Below are 23,335 nucleotides of genomic sequence, written 5' to 3'. Positions count from 1 at the left end.
GATGGCTCCCTAAATTTATTCCTTTACTCTCTTGCTACTGTTAGTAAAGCAATAAGGTCTGGTTGGTTTTGGGTTTTGAGGGGGTTTTGGGTTGTTTTTTCTGATGCCTCCTTCTTCAATCCTGTTGGAAAGGATAAAGACATAGGGTAGGAGAAATCTTTGCAGGGTGACAGCTTTTTAACACTGAATAATCTACTGCTGTGCATGCTAATAGATGGTGCTAGGTTTGATTAACTAATTTTGCAAATGAATATCTAAGTAAATTACTTTTGCAGATTGTTTCCAATGATTTTTTCTCTTTAATCTCCTCTTTGAATAGTTTAATACTGATTGTTTCTGCTGATGATAAGAATTCATAAAAAACCCTGGGGTATATATTTCATAGTAAATATATCTGGTATCATCTTACACAAGAAAACCACCCCCCTCACACACATTTATTTAAAAGCACTTAGTCACATTTTCAAGATTAATTCTTTTTCAGAAGTTTCAAAGCCATATAGGAATGTAATCTGCATTCATGCCCAGTTCATGGCTGGCTTTAAAATAAACTCAGGCACTTAAGTATATGGGTGTGTTTCTAAAGGATTTTCAAAAATTACAAACACAGACAGACATATTTTAATTGCAAACACCTGCCTGGCCCAGGATGTCTTTGAAAAATCCTGCATGCATATATGTCTATAGAGATTTGATCCTTTTGCAGTGCTAATACAAGATTGGGACTAAAACTGTACGGTTTTTTTCTTTTCTCTATTTCTTTGCTACTTGAAAGTAAAATATTTTTCTTCAAATCAAAATATCATGTGATGTACTTACTCAAATACTTCTGCATCCACATTCTACATAATCAGATAATCCATCATCCTCTCTCAAGAAGTCGCAGTCTTAACCTATACTCTGCTGTTATCTCACTGTCCATAGACCACTACATACCTAATTATATTTTCTGTAATTCAACATTTCTTAGATGCTTGCCTTTAAAAGACAAATTTCATACACCATCCACGGCCCATGTTCCCTTGCCTCACCTGAATAAACCTGTGTCTGGACTGGCTAACTTTCATATTTGCTGTTAAACCACCACAGTGCTGCTAATTCTCAACGCACCAGCTATCATATTATCCCCTTTCTGAAACCTTAAGTGAGCTTTCCCATCTATTCCTGAATCACATTGATTTCCAAGTCTTCACCCCTAAGTACTTCATAACGTTTCCCTCAAACACATCATTTTGTCTCCTTTCTTACTTCTCTGTCCTTCTGCTCTAACCTCTCTCACTTCTTTAACCACTCAACACCTCCTGCTCTCTTGCCCTGATACAAGCTCTGTGTTCATCCACCAATGTAGTGTTCACTCATTTCCTTTAATCTCCCTTTAAGTTCCTCCTTAAAACACATTTTCTTGCCTTCTAGCATCCATCTGACAGCAATTTATTGGGAGTTGGCAGAGACTACACGCATGTCCCTCACCCACTCACACATGTAAAGTCAAATAACTCATTCTGAAGCCTCACGATATTTCTTAATAACAACCAGTGACCTCCACTTCATCCCATACCACTCTGCAGAATGGGGCACTGGGGATGGGGGTAGGCAAGAGAGGAAAAACATGCCAGCTGTATTGCCTCAGAGTAGGAGAAACAGAAAATACACATTTCGGTTCCACTTACCGGTTCCTATTGCTAGAAATCCAATCAGAGATTAATGTTGCAGCCTGATGGTGACAGTGTTTGTTACCAAAGCTACAGGCCAACATGATGACTTCCCGACGCAACTCTCTGTCAGAATTTAAGAAAGCAATAAGGCTGTATTAATGGATGTGTTTGAATATTTTTTTAAAATAAGGTATGTTTTTTACCACAGTGACAGCAACTGATTATTGAGCAACACATCAAAGACAATACAGCTGCACAAATTTCAGTGTCAACTTAATGCCTAGAGTTGCTGCAACAACTATAGAATGGTCGTGGACCAAAACCAACCCCCATTTAAATTTATGCACCGTTCCTAACTTCTGTGGTCTCATGGGTCCAAGTTCTCAAATAGCCGGTGCAGTCAGATTTTAAATTAAGGCTTAGAAATCATGTTGTTTAAACAGAGGAAAGAGGAATTCACCTAACAGTAGCTCCCCCTCTAATCCAGAAAGGAAAAAACAGAAGGAAGGCAAAGCTAGGCAAGCATGACATGCTGAAGATGACACCAAATTTTAGAAGAGTGGATTATAACAAACTATATCCCACAAACAAAAATTAAAAAAAAAAAAAAAACAACAGTACTCATGTTGGTAGGATGCTTGAACAAGCGATTTGTTTAAATTATTCGTTGGCCATCCAAGCTTGAGATACATTGATGCAACTTGTCTTAAAATATACTCCTGCAAGGGAAAGGAAAAATACATTCATTGTTAACATTTTTTTTTTATTTTAAATTTAAATAGTATTGATTATTGACATTTTGTCTGTCTTTTTTTTTTCTTTCTCAGATAATGTCCTATTTTCCAAAGATTTTGATTTTCCTTTAGCAAAGCAACATGCCCACATCCTTCACTAATACAGTGAGAAGTTATCTGTAGAACAGCTGTTTAATTAGATGTCTAGTATAAGACAACTTATTGTTATATACCTCAACAACTTAAGAAGAGTTTCTTATATTTTGAACTTAATATGCAGTTTAAAAATTGCAAGAGTGTCAACAGCTTAATCTCTACTCTATGGCCAATGTTGACTACAACACACATGTTCACTTTGAAAAGGATATTGTAATATTCATAGCCATGGCAAAAATGTTACCTAAGTACAGTCAATTGACTTCACGATACAAAACAATGTGGCTGCAAATGAGCTTTGTACATTTAATGACATTATGTTTCAAGTTTAGGTTCTTGGTGTGCTTAAAGAACGTAACAAGCCCAAGATTTATTTTACATTACTTTTACTTTTACACAGGAGACATATTTACATATTCTGGCCAGCTGTGAAGAAAACCACTGTCACTGTATTCAGCATAATCTTTTGCCAGTGGAATTTACCAATTTGAAAAAGAGAACTGAGAGATAAAAAACCGCATATGAGAACATCTTTTTTATTAATGCGGATGCATGGGCATGTATATATGATGTCAACACAAAAGAAAATTCATAGCGCAGCTTTCTTTAGCAGATATGCTATTCAGTGACTAAAAAGACACTTTATTTCCTCTGCTATCACCTCTGCTTTCAAAGCTCTCATCAGTAGTGATAAAACACAACCCAGCCATGAATTTTACTTGTTTTATTTATTAAAATTGTGCTTTCTTTACAGAGCCCTGTTTAAAAGTGAAATAGAAATGGCAGACTCATAAGAAATTTTCTGTACAGTTAACAACAGACTAAACATGCAAGTTATTTCCACATCATTTTATATTATGGCTCTGGTTTACACGGAGTTCCACACTAGGTTCATAAAGAATTTCAATGTGTCTGTATTAATCTGTAGTATATGTTCTACAATAATAAACCTCCATGTCAGCAGTGTGCACATATATACATATTTATGCATGCGTATGAACATCTACATACATACACACATCCAGCCACCTCTAGCTTCTTGCTTTCTGAGTGCATGTGTCTCTGGACACACAATTAAATATATGTGTAAGAACAAAAAAGCACCTTTAAGCATTTCAGGTTTTGGAGAGTTCTCTTGCTTGAAGGCTTTACAAAATTATGTACAATTACAGTATGTTGGCAATTGAAAATATGAAGACTATACAAAATCCATAGTGAATAAAAAAACCCCAAGAGTTCATAATTGTCACAGGCTGCAATCAAATCCTGTGTACTTCATCAAACATGCTTCAACATAGCTAGGATTTTTTTTATTTCAGGTAAAATCTTAAAATACTTGTCATGTCTACCTTAATTACCTACTGCTAGCTATTACTGCTGTCCCTTCAGATTCAGTTGTGAAGGGGCTTTTGATTCCAAGGTGATCTGATTCTTGTTAATTAAGGTAACTGAATTCACCATAGCTTTTTTGATTAAATAATGGCTACAAATTTTTACTTCAGTTGCATGCATCCTGTTCAGTTGCGCCTGCATTTGGTGTCCTTGCTAAGCTTGGGCATCAATCTAAATAACACCGTGGGGCTCCTCAAAAGAGAAAATCGGGAAACATATTACTTTAGCTCTCTAAGTGAAATAATTTATTTGTCATAATATTTTACAGGAGGGATAATTACCTTTCGTTCTACTAATCATATATGCCTCAAAAAACAGTTATCACTGTTCAAATGCAAATGAACTAAAGCTTGACAATTGCTATGTTTAAATAAAGAATAATCAGGAAGAAAGCTAATATCCTTAGGCCATTTACAGTATCTGACTGGGGAATAGTTAAACTCTTGGCAATAAGAGAAGAGAGAGTGAGAGAAGGAAAGGGAGGGAGGAGAGAAAGGGAGGGAGGAGAGAAAGGGAGGGAGGAGAGAAAGGGAGGGAGGAGAGAAAGGGAGGGAGGAGAGAAAGGGAGGGAGGAGAGGGAGGGAGGAGAGGGAGGGAGGGAGGAGAGGGAGGAGAGGGAGGAGAGGGAGGAGAGGGAGGAGAGGGAGGGAGGGAGGGAGGGAGGGAGGGAGGAAGGAAGGAAGGAAGGAAGGGAGGAAGGAAGGGAGGAAGGAAGGGAGGGAGGAAGGGAGGGAGGAAGGGAGGGAGGAAGGGAGGGAGGAAGGGAGGGAGGAAGGGAGGGAGGAAGGGAGGGAGGAAGGGAGGGAGGAAGGGAGGGAGGAAGGGAGGGAGGAAGGGAGGGAGGAAGGGAGGGAGGGAGGAAGGAAGGAAGGAAGGGAGGGAGGAAGGGAGGGAGGAAGGGAGGGAGGGAGGAAGGAAGGAAGGAAGGAAGGAAGGAAGGAAGGAAGGAAGGAAGGAAGGAAGGAAGGAAGGAAGGAAGGAAGGAAGGAAGGAAGGAAGGAAGGAAGGAAGGAAGGAAGGAAGGAAGGAAGGAAGGAAGGAAGGAAGGAAGGAAGGAAGGAAGGAAGGAAGGAAGGAAGGAAGGCTGGCTCTATCTCTTACATTGAAGATGTTGTAGTTTTCTGTGCGGTCCAGCAATTTATCTAGAGGATAAAGAGCTCGGCTGGCAGCATGCCAAGGCAGAAAACCCTTCTCCTCTGAAAGATATTTGATAATTTCCAAAGGAATATTCTGAGGCAAATAACCAGCTCTGGAAAAATAAAAGAAGTTAGTGTTAAATTGTTTTTTTGCAGAAGATAGATTATGAGGCAAAAAGGATTTCTTTTTCTGCCTTTTAATTTAATTTCTAAAAAAGCATGATAAACTCATCCTATTCTAATGATATAAATCTTAAAAAACAGCAATTCACACTCTTTTCCACCACATATGCAAGTATAATTACTGATGAAGGAAGGCATGAAGACACATGAAAGAAAACTAGACAAGCTATACCCACTTGTTACGGTTTCCTGTGGCTATAAATGACATGAACAGCGAAGCAACTGGTTTAAGAAAATAAAAACCAAAACCAAAAAAGAAACCAAAACAAAACCCACCAAAAACCAGAAACACAAAAGGAAGGCACTACTTTGTTGATTCGTAAGACAGAAAATTGCCTGCACAAAATTAACAACCCAAGGCATTTGGCCTCAGAGAACATTTCTATCAGCCATAGGCAAATGGTAAGAGCTAACAGACTCTAGCTCTTCTTCCCACTCTTTTCTCTCTCCTTTAGATCTGCCTTGTCTTTTATTCACCTTATGCCATTTAGAATGACATTTTATTAAACTGAAGTGGTATTCAATGATATGACTTTGACTAAGGATGTTTCACCACTTTCCACATGAATAATGTTTTTTTTCAGGTGTTTATAAACCAATCAGCTAGAATATCGCCCCACTCTTTTACAGTCATAAAGGACCTTTCCCTGCAAGGGAAAAGGTTTAGCAGGGTTTCAGGAAAGCTTTTTAAATAAAGAGCTTTACAAGTAAAGTGCAATACAGACACAAGCATTTGAAAGCTGGTTTTTCAAACTGAGTACTGGAAATATCGAACTTTAGGATTTGTACTCATTTTACTTTTCAGAATAGTAGTTTTTTCTTAACTATGCAGACTGCAGAAGCAAAGTGTAACCCTGTGGGTGTGAACCTTCCAGAAACACACAAGTCTGCTCTTCTCCTGATGCACGAGTTTAAATCCCAAAGGAGTTCTCTGCCTGCCTAGAGAGAATGACTTCGTTTTCATTAAACACTTAAAGTCAGCAAGTTAGATTCTACGAACTTCAATCCAACATAGGCTACAGTATGATATAACTTCATAGACTATTTTTACTCCTTATTGGTTGCAATTGTTCTCCTTAATTTCCATTACTATCTGGGGAAGGGATGCATGCATATAGCAATCAAAATGACAAGAGATTATTATGGAAATGAACCAATACATGCATGTTGATATAAATTTGATCTCAGATGTAATAGCATATAAAACATTACTTTACTAAACTAATTGAAATACATTTTTCTTTTTGGTATGGTCCAAACCCATACTTTCCTTACAATGTGCACCCCATCCATGCAAGCCACTGCTTTTCACATATTGGAAGAATTACACCCCATTCCCTTCATGTTCTTGGGAAAGAAGTGAATTCATGTAGTAGCTTTCCAAAGTATGTATCCCATGTCTTTATGACGACCCACTCTCCAGTTTGCATCAGGTCATCTTTGTCCATATTTTGCCAGTAAGGCTCTGCTCTCCACTCCAGTTGTAGTACGTACTGAAGCAAGAAAAACAAGATCACTTGGGAAGCTCAGTGTGTCACCCAGGAGCAGATATGAAATGAAGATGGTGGTGCTCTTGTGGGTGGCAGACAGAGTTCAAAGCATCTGAAGACAAAGAAGCTAACTATAGGTCTCTCATTTCTGAAACAGCAGAATATCATCACGATTAGTTCTAGGTCTTAATACTTTGTAAAGATGTGCAATAATTAATGGAGCCAGAAGAAATTTGGATCAACTGCAGTTAAAAAATTGTAGATAATGTTAGCAAAGAGGTAAACTAGCTTGAAGTTGCATATATGTAATTAGTTCCTACTGGCATTCGTGATTATTGTTACTGATAATTTGATTGACATGAGGAAGTGTGGAATAAGGAACAAGAGGAATAGCTCTAGGAAACATGCTGCTTAAGGAATAAACAGACAAATGTTTATTATAGCTGCACTAATGGACATTTAAGATCATGCTTCTGAAATTAAATCTCTCTATGCTAAGTGCAAAAGGGAAATCATCACAGCAAAACAAACAGATTATTTCTTTTTAAGCTTAACTTCTCCACAAATATGCATAGAAAGTGAATTCAGAGAGGTCTATCACTTATTCCTAGTCAGTTTCAAAATAGTGATTAATAGCTGATGGTACTCATCCTTTTCAGAACAGAAACTGTTACCCTCATCATTCACTACTTCTAACTTCCAAATTTATCAGCTCATTCAATTCTGCCTGCCTCTCCCTTGTCCCCCACTGTTCCCGATGTTTCCCTAGGGGTACACTCCTCACAAAAGCAGATTGTGGCAAAGTCTGAGTTTTTCCTGTTTACTCCTGAACTTCCTTCTCTTTCTGGGCATGACCCTTGAAGAGCTTACACACAATATCATCAAAATCATCCCCTTACATCAACAAAATGAGTCCCAAGAGCAGAGACGGGCATGAGGGGAGGTCTTTGTGGATGACATTAATATATAAATGACAATAAATCCATCACTTCACATCATGAGTTTGAGGAGAAGTGGTTACAGCTGCTATGATCAATGTTAAAACACTGTGATGCACATGTTGGGCAGATGTGCTTCAAGTACAGTTGCCAGGCTGGACTTCTAAGGGAACTTGAGCAGAGACATTATCTAAAATCCTCTAAAATCTTCTTAAAGTGGTAGTTAAGGTAAAAGAAATTCCCTGGAGAAAAGAGAAGTGCTTCAGGAACTTTGCCTTGGCACAATGTTCTATATTTTCTACACTATTTTATTTTATGTATGCCTACAGAAAATGATGATAGCCCTATTCTTTCACCCTCAGCCACTAATCTGTGTTTATGAACCTCTTATTCCAAACATGCTGCACTCCCAGGCTATTTGCCATTGAATAGTTTCTGTCAAGAGGTAGTGATAAATACACTCATTGTTTTACCTTTTTCTGTGAAATGCAGTATATAATGTATAGGTTATAAAATATTAAATGTATGGTGCATCTTAAAAAGCATGAGGAATATTTTCTTTCACAAAGCAAGGAAAGAGTTTTATAATGGTAATGCCAAATACTAAGGCTGCTGATTTTTGGCATTCATAGCTAAGAAAACAAGATATAAGAAGAAGCTCTCATCCTAAATCATCGTGATAAACCATGAACCATAAACCCATGTACAGATGAAAGTCCTAAAATCCAGATCACAGAACTAGGAGCTGGATGAATTGTCCTGAGAGGTAGCATGATAACATGGGAACTAGGTCAGCAGAATACAGAGGCTAGCCATACCAGCATGTCTGTGGTAAGCTATGTTCTAGTATTCTGAATCTTCACAAAGTAAAGCAGCTTGTTTCTTAATCTTTATATTTTAGTACAATCATATTGTTTTACTTCACATGAAAAGCTTGAGCAGTTCTAAGAATGATACCAAGACTCTTCTTTCCCAGAGCATATTGTGTCCAGCAAGATGCACCAAGTCACTTGAACAGTAGCAAACTCACTCACCAGCTAAGAGGTGCTGGAATGCTTCTGGCCTGGGAGAACTAGGTTCAAAGCTGGTTACATAGGATCTAGTCAGCATAAGCAGAATCTTTGTGTCCAGCAAAGTAGGAAGGAATGGTCAAAGATCTGTGACAAAGGACTTGTGACAAACATAGACCACCAGCTGGTGACAACTGCTGACTGAAATAACCTGCGTCATTTATGGAGCATGACAATAACCAGGATGAGGATAGAAGGCAAAGCGAGGAATGAGTCTGTTTTGAATGATTCTGTAAACTCTGATGGAAAAACACAGACCTGCAGGAATGCTGAACAGAAATGTTTAACCATTATCATCACAATAATAATAATAAAAGTAACAGCAGTAACCTTCCAAAGAAAGGGAAAAACATCAAATAACATCCCCATTACAGAAATTTATGGTAATATTTATTCAAAGGCACTACAGAGTATAACAAAAGGTAAGTACATACTCCACAAGCAGCTTGACTTATCACTCTCTCTTCCAACAATGTCAGTGGAAGATCAGTGGCAGAAATACGTATTTTTCTGGTGTCTTTTTAGCTTCCAGTTACATTGCTATCCTTACAGTCCAGCAAAAGTATGATCAGATACTGCCTGCCAAAGTTGAAATGCATGAGAGCCAGGGCTAAGAGACAAGGTTCTTTTCTGCCTTAGACATCTCAGAGGAAAACTGAAACACTGCCTGTCAATAGTAACTGATTACAGCTATACTGAAAAACGATAACAAACAAACACTACAGAAATACCATGACGTCCGATATTATTCCTGGTCTGAAACAATCACTCTGTTTCTCCACCTGTGTCTCCAGTAGCCACCTGAGCATCTTAGCAAGCATGTATCTACAAGAAAAAAAGTCTGCAGAGGAATCTGGACTAGTCTTGGCAAGTGCCTTAGAATCATAGAATAGTTTGGGTTGGAAGGGACATTAAAGATCACCCAGTTCCAACCCCCCTGCCATAGGCAGGGATATGTCCCACTAGATCAGGCTGCACAAAGCACCATCCAATCTGCCCTTGAACACTTCCAGGGATGGGGCAGCCACAACTTCCCTGGGAAACCTGCAATCTGTTCCAGTGCCTCACTACCCTCATTGTGAAGAAACTCCTCCTTGAGTCCAGTCTAAATCTGCCCCTCTCCAATTTACAGCCATTGCCCCTAGTCCTGTCACTACAAGCCTTTGCAGAAAGTCCCTCCCCAGCTTTCTTGTAGGCTCCTTTCAGGTACTGGACAGTCACTATAAGGTCTCCTCAGAGCCTTCCCTTCACCAGGCTGAACTAGCCCAACTCTCTCAGCCTGTCCTCATAGCAGCGGTGCTCCAGCCCTCTGATCCATCTTTGTGGCCCTCCTCTGGACTTGTTCCAACAGTTCCATATCCTTCTTATGTTGAGGATTCCAGAACTGGACACAACACTCCAGGTGAGGTCTTACAAGAGAGGAATAGAGGGGCAGAATCACCTCCCTCGACCTGCTGGCCGCACTTCTTTTGATGCAGCCCAGGATACAGTTGGCCTTCTGGCCTGCAAGTGCACATTGCTGGCTCATATCGAGCATCTCATCAATCAGCACACCCAAGGCCTATTCCACAGGGCTACTCTCAGTCACATCATCCTCCATCCTGTATCGAAATTGCAGATTGCCTTGACCCAGGTGCAAGGCCTTGCACTTGGTCTTGCTGAACCTCATGAGGTTCTCACAGGCCCACTTCTCCAGCCTGTCCAGGTCCCTCTGGATGACATCCCACCCCTCCATTGTGGCAAATGCACCACTCAGCTTGGTGCCATCTGCAAACTTTCTGAGGGTGCACTCAATCTCGCTGTCCATATAATCGATGAAGATATTAAACAGCACTGGTCCCAGTACAGAACCCTGAGAGACTCCACTTGTCACGGATCTCTGCCCATCAGTTTATCAGCCTGTTAGTCATTGTTACACACGAGAACTTTAGCATGTGTTAGAAACATCACATCACACAAAGGTTTTCTTATCATCTGTGTCCCTAACTTCACAGTTGCCTTCTGGACTAAAGTGGAAAATAAAAGAACAGGAATAAAAGCTAGCAAACAGACTCTTCTAGTTATTAGCCAAATAATCTCTAGACAAACATCCTGATCCAGCAGGTTTTTCATGCCTGAAGAGGCTGCTGACAAACTGTGGTGAAAAGGTGATCTCCTGTTTTTACGACAAGGGCAAAGGTGCGAAAAAAACCTTTCAAAAGTTATACATTATGTAAGTGGCATATAACATTATATAATATAAGCATGAACACTTAGCAAGCTCATACCCTGCTTACACTGAAGAAATTACTAGAGTGGTCATTGCTACACAGAACTTTCTGTGTAGGCAATGAACAGAAAAAGAAAGTAATGAAAGTGGTAATGAAACATCCCTCACAAAGAATTCCCACTAAAATTCTCAGAGCAATCAAAAATAATCTTTAAATTACATGAGCTCTAAATGAGTCAGATAAAAGGAGATCTAGATTATATTATGAAACATCAATGTGTATTCAGCTGCATTCTGACCTTGACTTGTTCTTTACACTGAGCCTCTGAACTTATGGACAGATCCCAGCACATTCATTTTCCCCTTAGGGACAAAGCACCAAATGGTAGTGTAATTGCCAAGGGAAAATTATTACCCTGTTCTGAATTATTTCTATCATAAATCCAGCACCAGTCAAACAGACTCTGTCACAAAAATGACAGGGTTGCCGTACAGTGATGAGAGTCCCACATACAAGTGCACCATAAATCCTTTAGTCCCACCACCCAACAAAGTCATTATAAGTCATGTTTAAATCAAAATTAGAAAATCCAAGCTGGCAGCAAACTGGTCTGTGTTATTGAAACAATGGAAATGAGGTGATTTACTTGCTGCTGCTTTAAAACTCACCCTGTATTGTCTGTTTCTTATGAGATATGTAAAACATAACTAGCTTTTTGTCTGGATAATTTTGAAGGGAGAAAACACAGCTCTTCAAAACATACAATGCAACTCAGATTAAATTCAGTTGTTTCTTTACATGTGCAGTATATGTCTATACTCACTAACCAGTAAAAGGACTGCTTAAAATAAGTTAGGGGTTTTATTCATTGATTCATTCTTTTACCTGTACAGTCATGTGTGTGGATTAGGATAATTCACAAAGAAACTTGGTGCCAATGAAAATTCACATTTAACTGTATTTGGATTTTTTTAATCCTCATTCATTTCTTCTGGATGTATTAAGGACTGGTGTCCTACTGATGTATCATGGATATTCTTTCCCACAGTTCTTTAAAAGCAGTTCTTTGGCAGCTGAGTAAAAACAGGTATGTTCGATACCGACATATGAAAAAAGCTTTCAGTAAGATGACCCATGCAACATGGAAACTAACTCCTGCAGCCACAGATTTCACCTTCAACTCCAGGAAGCCTGGGAAGTCAAAAATCAAAAATGTAGGATGACTGTCATCCATGTTCAACAATACAAGATGGAAAAAAGATTGTTTTCTCACAGAAAACTAAGGCACAACCCGTAAAAAAGGCCCTGTGACCTCCAGTATGAAAGAATGATCTACCTCATCTTTCACTACCAGGATTGAGCTGATTTAGGGCCGAGTAAGGACTCTGCTTTTCTAAGACATCCGAAATGACTTAATGAAGTCATTAGGATTTGCACCAGCTATGGACTTTCATGTAAACAGGACAGGAATGTACATCTGCTCTCTGATAAATACAACAGCAACATTTGGCTTACAAGCTCATTTTAAGTACTAAATTTAATTAGCATTCAATCTCTACAACATCAAAGGATCCAGAGAGTATGACAGTTTTAAGTGAAGCCTGCTTATTATTATGTTTTCTTACATGCAGAATATTCTAGGACTCTTCAAGCGACATTCAGCTCCACATAAGAGCATTTGAAGCATCCTACATAGAATAGTTCAAATTCAATGTAATTATCAGAGTATCACATGGTAACTTAGCTTGCACAGGTGCCACATAAGCAAAAGCTAATATTAACTGGAATTAATCACTTTTGTTGAAAACAGAAATAAAACCCCAAACTTAAAACCTCCCGTGTTTGTAAAAATGCAACAAAAATTCCCTCAAGTTGGACTTCAGGATCTCTACTTTCCTCTTCTTCCCCACATGAATTAGAAAAGAGTAGTACAAGATGAAAAGTGAAAAGGAATAATATTACTGCTGAAAATTAAGACAGCACAGTTAAGTTAGGTATGTCATGCTTTCCATCATCATGAGATGATTTTTGAGAAGTGTGTCATTCATGCATTTAAATTAACTAAAGAAATTTGAATGTACTTCAGCAGTTAGTAGAGGTCAATTTCAGATTACTCAATTACTTGAATTGTTATTTATTTTCTTGATGATTCTGTAGGTAGAATGAAAAAGCCCTCCTATTCCTTAAGTTGTTAATGGGCAATGATACATAGGAGAGAATGTTTGAGCAAATTAAAAGTTGAGTTTGTTTATTATTGTGCACAATAGTTTTTCATGTCTTGTTTGGTTTTTTTGGTCAGCCAGGTGAAATATGTGTTTAAAATCTAGAAACTTCATATGGGAAGCACAGAAACCTCATCTGGACAATACACACACAATCTGAATTTCATTTGCCAGCATATCTACAGAATTGAATATTATTTCTGTAAAAAGCAATTCCATATAAAGATATCTATAATAAAAGACTCTGACATTCTCATAAACCCTCACCTATTCTCTTATCTCCATTTTACAGAGAGAAAACAGACACAAAGAGTTTAAGTGATTTTACCAAGATCACCTAGGAAGTTTATAGCAGAAACAGCTCTCTAAGTTTTTCTAAGTCCCTGCCTAGTGTCTTTCTCATAACATGGTCCTTCCTACTTATTATTTGATTTCTGGGTAGAGGAAAACACAATTCTAGCCAAGCAGGAAGGAGCCAAACTAAACAGCACTTACTCCCAAGACTTCTCTTAAATTTTTTCAGAGAAAGGAACATTAGTCTACAGTTTTAATTATAAAATTTCCAAGTGAAGACCAAAAAACTTCAAAGTGTAATCTGCACTTTGAATGATAAAGTTTACCATGGCAGCAATATCTGTCAAGTGGATAGAGCATATGCTGACAAAGACTAGCCCTTCTCTAGACAACAATCCAGGCCAACACCAATCGGATAAGGCCTAAAAGTAGGATAACTTCTGGGAAGCAATGGTCCTGTCAAAACAGCAGGCAAAGCAGTCAGTAGCCTAAGGGAGGAAACTATTTTGTTCACACTGATGAGGCATCAGCATTGTCATTTGTAACCAGAAAAGCTGGCTCTTGCCTTTGACTCATATACCCTGTTGATGCTGATACCCTGCCCCACTAAACATAGATTCATGAAGTCATATTAGCACCCTTTCCATTACTCAAATTTGCCTTCATCAAGCTGCACTCATGCCACTCCTCCTCCAGTTTACTTTCAAACTCCAAGTTAATTGTTCTCTTGAAGTATAATTCAGATCTGCTTTAATAAGTGTTCCCAAAACAAATTTCACAGACTATTCCCCTTCCAAGTCATTACATAGCAGTCCCTGGCATCTGCATTGCAACACAGATACATCCATACCAGGCTGACTTCAGACACCAGCTTGAACCATAAGACCATGGGGTGAAAAGACAATGGGCTAACAACCATTAACAAAAAATACTTCTTTCGCTCCCTTGAAAGCAGAGTCATGTTTTCCTTACAGTTTGAGTTCTGCTAAGAATAGAGTTAATGCAGTTCACAGACTAAAACAATTACTGCTATAAAAATGCAGAAGTACCAGAAATAATTGAAACAGACAAATTTTGTGAGAATGTGGATTAATAACATCACTCGTTTCTACAGGATAGACATATACCACACCAAGAGCAAGCCCCTGCACTAAGCACTCTGCAGAGAGCTCGGACCTATAGTTGCTCTTTTGTACATGCTGAAGTGTCTTATTCAACTTTTGCCCCTACTGTTAGAAGGTTTTTCTGTTGCCTAGGATGCTCTCACAGCACCGGCACTTCCTTGAAACACGTTGTACAATTTGCTTCACTGCTCTTACTTATGTAACAGTATCAGATGCACACATGATATATAACGACAAAAGCAGAAGTGACTTTTAGTGTGCTTATTCACAAGACTCACTTTGATTCCTCTTGTACAAACATATGAAAACATTAGTGGAAATGTTTGTCTCCATGTAAAGCATATATCAAGGCTGTGATATGTCTCAGAACATATGGACTGACATGCAGCATATGGAACAAGCGACAGCTACCTTAAAATCTTTGTGCTTTTCTATTTTCTCTAAAAAAGGCACAGCTGCTCTGGCCCATTGAGAGAGTATTTAAGTCAAAGGAAATCCAATAACTTTGTAGGAAGCCCTGTTTAAATCAATTGCTGGTGAACCATCACCAAAATTTGCACAACTGTGAGAGAGAGCTACTATGGCATCTGCTGAAATAATTTAGATGAGACCTCATTTATTAAAATAGTCAACCTATACCACTGTTAATCAAGCCTAATACAAACTATCGATCTAATAGAATCATAGAATCATAGAATAACCAGGTTGGAAGAGACCCACCAGATCATCGAGTCCAACCATTCCTATCAAACGCTAAACAATGCCCCCCAGCACCTCGTCCACCCATGCCTTAAACACCTCCAGGGAAGATAAATCAACCACCTCCCTGGGCAGCCTGTTCCAGTGCCCAATGACCCTTTCTGTGAAGAATTTTTTCCTAATGTCCAGCCTAAACCTCCCCTGGCAGAGCTTGAGGCCATTCCCTCTTGTCCTGTCCCCTGTCACTTGGGAGAAGAGGCCAGCACCCTCCTCTCTACAACGTCCTTTCAGGTAGTTGTAGAGAGCAATGAGGTCTCCCCTCAGCCTCCTCTTCTCCAGGCTAAACAACCCCAGCTCTCTCAGCCATTCCTCATAAGGCCTGTTCTCCAGCCCCTTCACCAGCTTTGTTGCTCTTCTCTGGACTCGTTCCAGAGCAATACTTGCACCCTTAGCTGGTACTCAGAGGCACTAATTAAAGAAGCTCCTTAACATATCTGTCGTGTGCCTCTATGTTGAAATATCAGCAAATGTGGTAATGAAGACTGGAGTTAAACTGCAGTTATTCATTTAAATGGACTCTCTATGATTGTTTATGAATACCCATGCAAAACAAGGTCAATAACCCTGGATGTGGCTGTTGAAATCTGAAAACATTTTGAAGTACATTAATTGGGCTAGATGAGAACTTTTACCTCTGTCATCTACTTACCATCCAGCCCCGGAATTTTAAATGGGCCCTCAAATGATGTCTCTACCTGACACCACAATGAACAGGACTTTAAGTAACACAAACAAGTGCAACATGGAACCAATTATCCCAGATATGTCAGGAGACTTCAGATGCTAGACTAAATGAAATCTTAATCTCTGGAGAACAAAAATAGCAACGAAGATCACTTTAACTCAGTAGTTTAGCATTTCTACCAGAAACTTCAAGAAAATATTCTTCCAATTCAGCAGTAATAATTCTGGATTTTATATAGAAGCATAGAAATAGAAGGCTTAGTTACAAGATAAATCCAGTCTCCGGAAATTAAATCAGCTAATCATTATATGGGAGTGCTACCTCATGTATATGACTGGTCAGATATTTTTGCCTGAGTGGCAATATTCCACATCCAAGAATTGACTTCAGGAACAAGGAGAGGGTTGACTTCGAATTTCTTGCTTTTTTTTTTTCTTTAAAGAGAAACCAAAAAGGCTAACACCAAATAAAAAAAACCCACAAAACCCAAAGAGGTCCTAAAGACATGGTTTTGCAGATCCCAAACACAGTACTTGGTTCACTGAGACCAAGTTTAATGTGAATTACTCTTTTCAAGTTGGTGAGAAGATGATCACGAGTGAGCATTAGCTTACTTCAGTATTTCACTACAGGAATCAACCTTGGAGTCAAATGCACTAGCTGTTAAAGATTAATTTATGTCAAGGGAAAGAATCTGGATTTATATTTCAAAAGCACTTCCTCTTCCCTTACTCTCAGACTTAGGTTTTCTAGAGTCAGCAGAACTCACAGCTAGAAAAGAAGCAAACCAAGAATATTGATTAAGAGCAGGAAAACAATCATCATAACTCATCCTGTTTCTGCACCAGTTTCCTGGTTTTGGTCCGGTGAATGAAATTCTGAGAGAACTCTCACAAATGCCATCTGCAGAAGGGCAGTTGCTTAGTTCAGAGATAATCCTGAAAGCATGAGTTCTTGCCATTGCTCATTTCTGATCCAACTCCCTATATTTATGACATCTAGAAGGGCAGGCTTTGCTGGTCCAAACCCAACATCATCTGAAGAGCCTTCACTCTCCTCTTAATCTGTGAAAGGAAATGGACAGCACTCCAGCCATTCCTCAAGCAGAAGAAAAAGTATTTAACACCATCACTTTGTGTTTTCATATGCTTTCTCATGAATCCATTTAAGAAAAAACTTCTGATAAATGTCAAAGAAATGCTGCTGAGAAATATGCAAAAATTACTGTCAGGTTTTATATTTGGCCTTTGTTAATGTGTAACAAATGAATGTAGTCTTGACATGCGCTGTGTTGTCACTACACCGATCAGCTGAAAGGGAACTGTCAGGAAAATCTGAGTATCCAAGTAAACTCCATCACCATCTCTTCAACCTCAGAAGACAACATATTAATCAATAGCAAGATAGATTGTCAGCATCAAAAAAACCATTACCTGATCAACTGGTGTGCAAATCAAGCACCTGTCACCTTAACACAGTGAGCTGTCTATGGTGCAGGCACGACCAAAGGGTATCATGCACACATTAGCTTTCAAGAGATGAAACAGATGGATTCTTTCAGAACTGGAAGGAACAACAACTATTTTAGATGATGGTAAAATAGGTACCCACAGTCACATCTGATCCAACACTGGTTAACACTGAATAAGAACCAGACCTACTTCCTTGACGTAGCAGCGGATTAAGTTAACCAGTTTAATAAGAGGAAGTGAAGATGAGGATTTAGAGCAAGGAACCGCTACGGGTGACACAACACTCCTGGCAGAGGCTAATCTATCTTATCATGTGTGGTTAAGTGGCTTTGAGAAGTCAGTGCACTGTTTTCTCCATTAACTCTCAATGCACTGCAAGCTGACAAGCTTAGATTTACAGGTATACTTTTGGGATGCCTAAAGTAAAGCGGGAAGCATCCCACCTCACATACTCACGAAGTGACCCTTTATCCTAAGGAAAAAGAAAGACAAGAGAAGCTGACATCATTACTCATAGACTCAAGAAACAGTAGGATCTTCCTGTGACACTACTTATTAGAGCTACTTGAACTGCCTGCTCATTTTAAGCTGAGAGGAGAACAACAGTTGTCTTCTCTTGGCTTTCTCAAGTCAAACCATTCCACTTACTACAATCAACACATTTTCAAATTACACTGAAGATTCACACAAAACAACCCTAAAAGATAAACAGTCTTCAAGAAGAGGGAAAAGAGAGTGTCATGATTCTATTCTTGCTCAAGAATGTGGGGCATGTATTTCCATAAGCTATGTTACTGCCAATCCTATAGCCCTCCCGATCTCCGGAGCTGCATGTACTACAGCTGAGAGCAGAACTACACTTCAAAAATCTGGAAAACAAATAAACTTGCAAGAATTCAAACACAGTGGGCAAGTTGCAGCTTTCTTTTATTGTTATCATTCAATCCAATTCCACTTGATTAATTTTATGGAACCAGAATACACCAAGAAGGAAGAAGGAAGAATATATTTCCACTTACAATGGGCAAACTTTATGAAATTAAAGTTATAGAGCTTTAAAAATTCCTTGAAGGTATCACTTCATTTATGTCACTTATTTTTGAGAAATCATTATGCTGGACATTAAAAGGGTAATAAACATTTTGGCAGAATGAAATCACTAGCCTTTTGTTAAAAACATAAACAACATTCGGTGCTCTAGAATAGTTTATATGAGTAAGTTTTTCATCTTTCTCTAGATTTAAATATTATTAAATTTTACTAAAGATAAGCCTTGTAATTGTTCCACAAACAAAATCAATTAGCAATAAAACTGCATAGAAATATCACATTAGGACATACCATATTAGGACAATGGAAATTGAGTCAAAACCTTCTTCTGTGTAACTGACATATCAGTATTAAGTTCAACAACACACTAGGGAGTACTTCATAAGTTTCTGAAAAGGATCGAGTATTTTAAAGTAATACAGTCTCCTCAGAACAGTAAAATGAACTGTTAATCTTGGAAATTCTTTCAAAAAGGACTAGCATGAATTTAAGAGCTATGTTTTAATTTGTGTATTATTTTAACATTGAAAATAATAGCTAGGGATTAAAATAAAAGTATGTATTCCACACTTCAGTACACAAGAAGGTAACACATCAATGTGACTAGGGAACACAACTGAGGCCTGAATTATCCTCTAAACACAGCCAGCCTTTTCAGAAGTCAGGTCTAAACTACTAATCATTGGCTCTATGCCTGTGATTCCCCATTACTTATTCTAGCAATAGATTTTCCATTTACTTTTGTACCCCCAGAAGTTCAGGTGCCCCCAACACACTCCTAACAGTCTCTTAATGCTCCTCTAGTCTTACTTATGATAAAGGAAGAGAGTAAGAATTAGGTTTATTCCTGGACTTTCTTTGTCTGTGAGAGGGTAAATGGAAACAAAAAATACTGAAATTTTCTTTAAAAGGTATCATGTAGTCAGCTAGCCAATAAGACTTAACTTCAGCATCACTATAATTGATTTTTATAATAGGAAAACTGATAGATGAAATAAAGTAAAAAAAGTAAAACAAAAAGTATACCCTACATGGCAAGTTTAGCCAGGTCCATATACATTATCACTACTCTTGAAACAGAGGGCATAAATCTATTGTTCCAAACATGCAGATCTTTCCTCTACTTAGACTGGCTCGTATGGCACATACTGAAGGTAACAATACTGACAGGAGTCTGTGCAGAGATTTTAAGGAAACAGGAATCTAGCTACATAGCCCTGTTGGAAGAATATTTCCTCATAAGTAATATCTATGCCTGCTCATGTGTATATTCTGTAAATACTTAGCTCAACTACTTTTTACCATGGTGCGTGAGTAGCAAATCCAGTAACAATCTGCTGCAGCTCACCATCAACAAAAGAAAATCAAGTTTTTGCAAGGTGAAATCTTGTGAAAGATTCCACAGTGCTCTGCCATAACTACCTCAAAAAAAAAAAATAAAGGCAGCAGGATCTAGGATCACCACAAAGCTGCTGTGGAAAGCAAGTGGGAAATGCGCTACCCATCTAATCTGTGGATGGTTTTTAGGTAGACAAAACTTGGCCAGATGATGCATGTTGGGCCTTTACTCAAGACCCTGTCTTTATGTTTTATGAAAGAAGATATTGTCAGCACTGGTTTAGTACTGACTCCAAAGAAAAAACACTCACCTACAAGAATCAGCTTTTTTCAGTGTCTAGATTTTCCGGGAAGTCTAGCCACATCTGACTGCGTTCAGTGCAAGTTAAAAAAAGAAAGTGCCACACTGCTTCTGTGTAACAGCACGCTACTCTGCAGTGCCAAAACCAAATAAACCTCTGACAGACTGTTACACTACTGAATATTTAGTAGTTCTTCTAATAGCCTAGATATTTCAGAATACTCAGCAATATTCTACTAGCCCGAAAGTACACAAATCACAGTCCACTGAAGTCTGAACTGATAACCTAGTCCCCTACTATTGCCAATGGAAAGATGTCCCAAGGCAAGAAGGAAGGACAGTGCAAAAAAACAAAAGGATACTCTTTCTCTCCCTGTGATGCCTCCTTCCCTACTACATTTCTAGACTATTAAGTAAGGACTAATCACTAGCTTATGCAATATATTCAGTCTAGCACTGGCAGCAGAAACAAACTAGTAAGGCATACAACAGTGTTTTACTGCAATGATGCTAGAACATCACTGAGCCATAATTTCTGTGTGAAACTGTGCTGAATCTCAAACATCTCGAGTGACCATTTTTAGTGAAATGTACCTCAGTAATGCCAACTCTTGCAAGCCGCTGCTCAAATACGGCTATAAATACACGAGCAAACAGAGAAGCCAGTGATGTCAGGAATTCTTTTCACACTGCTTTTGACATCACAGTGTTTTACTGATGCAATATTCTCAAGTATCCCAGAATTAACAGGTTTGAAACATTCTACTACTTTACTCTCATTATACTCTTTCATTACCAACATAATGGCTGTCCTGATTTCAAAAAGAGGACGTTTCCATTACCTCAGTTTGTAAAGAACATATTGCCTAACCAGCACTATATATGTAATTACTAACACAGTAAACCACAAAATGTATAAATTCCAGAAATGGTCAACAGAACTCTGATCTTCCATTCTGCATGAAAAACATCATGCAGAAAATTAGTCTGTTCTAGCAGATTACAAGAGAAGAAAGGTATTGGGAAAATTATATAACAGTACAAGTCAGGGAAAAAAAAAAATCCTGAATCTTGAAGGTGCCTTGAACACAAATTAAATACAGCACAAGGGTCAGTTATAAAAAAAGGAGAGATGACACATTAAGAAGAAACAGAAGGAAAAAGCCTCATTCATTAGAGAAAGAGGAAAGAGAAAATTTATCCTCAGTTAAATCGAACTTCCTACAAAATTGATCAGACCTCTCCAGACTTGGAAATACCCTATGGCAATTATTGATCAAGAGCGTTGGATATGCTACAGACCATGTTTATGTGCCAGTGAGAAAAAAAAAAGAAAAACCAAAACAAAACACACGAAAAAAATAGAGGGGAAAAGAACTAAAGTGTGTTTAGAACATATTTAACTTCAAAACACACTCAACTGCTGGATTAATGATTGCATGAGTTATTGCAGCAATGTGTATGAGGATAAATTATCTTCAGGAAAACATACCTGGCTAAATTGAATGCATCATCGATCAAGCCTGCTCGATTACTGACAGAGATAACCTGTGAGGGGCAAGCACAAATATTAAATCATTTAGGGTGATGAAACAGTAAAGGTTCACCTATCAAAGCAGACTTAGGAATAAAAAGAGGGGCTTACCTCATGGTTCCTTGTTAGCTGATTAATTAACAGCCTCCAATTCCTAATATCATAATTAACTCTAAAGTAGCCAGTCTGGTTGATGTTTCCCAGCAACCAATTTGCCTCTTCCAAAGCAGGAATTCTGTGGTGTTCTAGAAACAAAGAACAAGATGGGAAGGGGACTTGTTTTAAATTTTAAAACTCTGAAGACATATCTGTTAGATTCTCTCCTGCTTTAAATATCCATGAAGACAGTAAAATGAATTCAAAGACTAACAAAAACATTGTGTTTGGTTAATAATTTCCTCTATTTATTCTGATGTAGACATACACCAGCTGACATTCCAATAGGGTCTTTTTATCCACACAGAACTCTGAGGGTGTTATTTTCTGGTAAATAGTACTTCTATGAGAGGTGCACATTTTAAGTCTTCTACCCTGATTCTGGCCATGCTAAAACAGCTTTCTACAATCATACCTCCAATAATTCAGTTACATGCTATAGGGAGAAGACTAAACCTGTGATTAAAAAACCCCAAACTCTTAAATGTTTCTGTATGATGAAGCTTTAATACTGGATTTTAAATTAAAGTATTTCCGGTTGTGCAGCTTCTAGCTACCGAGGGGCTCTCCTTTAGAGTAAGACCGATTACCCTTATATCAACTAATCTTTTATTCCTCTTTCCCCTCTTTTTAAGTAACCATTTTGGGGCTGAAAGTCTAAATTTATTCTAATATTTTTGCAGTCAGGCAGTCCACAACTATTTGCAGGACTAGGGATTTCAATAACAAAAACACGCTCAACTAACACACACTTCTTTCAATATAGAAAGAATCATCATGCAATAAATCCCTAGCCTCTTGAAGGAGTCTTCATTCTAGTATTATTCTAACAAAATTGATCATGAACCAGAACTGACTAAAAATTCAGCAACATTTTTTTCTGCTATAAAATTAGTTTGTACACTGTTGACAAAAGGAACAGCTTTCTCATGCATTATTTAAAAAAAACCCAAACCAGTAAAAACTTGTTTTAAATGTATTTCTGTCAGGGAATTGTTTGTTGTGCTTAAATTCCCTGAAAATAATGAATGGGAAAAAAAGTTAAAAATATGGTCTTGACAATTCATACATACTATCTAGTACCTAGACTTACTAAAGAAATTGATTTGTTTCAGCCTTTCTTATAAAAAAGTAATTTCTGAGGAAATAATAGATGAGTAGGACTATAGATAAAAGTTATGTTTTTCACTTGACTAAATATCTCTGGCAAACACACAAATAACTATCATTTTAAGGCACAAAAAATACAAAAAGCAGCAAGACCCCAATGCTAATACCACCTAATTATGTTTTACTTTAAATTCATGGAGTTGTGTTACGCACACAAATTCAGATAAAAGCTACAGGACTCAAAAGGAAAGTCCTCTTTTCACCGAGGCAGTTCCAACATCATTAAAATCTCTTAAAAATGCACTACTTAGAAATATTAAGTCCAG

General features: G+C 38.2%; 1 protein-coding gene across 1 annotated transcript in view; it reads right to left on the bottom strand.

The window, feature by feature from the left end:
• The window catches only part of TRHDE (thyrotropin releasing hormone degrading enzyme), a 211,055-nt gene that overhangs the window by 23,332 nt on the left and 164,388 nt on the right, over positions 1–23,335 (bottom strand). The window contains exons 11-15 of the mRNA XM_069857490.1: positions 21,855–21,988; positions 21,702–21,757; positions 5,039–5,186; positions 2,277–2,374; positions 1,671–1,778 (exon numbers count right to left, since the gene is read on the bottom strand). Coding sequence (XP_069713591.1) covers positions 1,671–1,778; positions 2,277–2,374; positions 5,039–5,186; positions 21,702–21,757; positions 21,855–21,988 — 544 coding nt within the window. The remainder of the gene's footprint in view (positions 1–1,670; positions 1,779–2,276; positions 2,375–5,038; positions 5,187–21,701; positions 21,758–21,854; positions 21,989–23,335) is intronic.

This window comes from Phaenicophaeus curvirostris, chromosome 1 (genome assembly GCF_032191515.1).
Source record: "Phaenicophaeus curvirostris isolate KB17595 chromosome 1, BPBGC_Pcur_1.0, whole genome shotgun sequence".
Lineage (NCBI taxonomy): Eukaryota > Metazoa > Chordata > Aves > Cuculiformes > Cuculidae > Phaenicophaeus > Phaenicophaeus curvirostris.
This window is presented reverse-complemented; position numbering and strand designations above follow the sequence as displayed.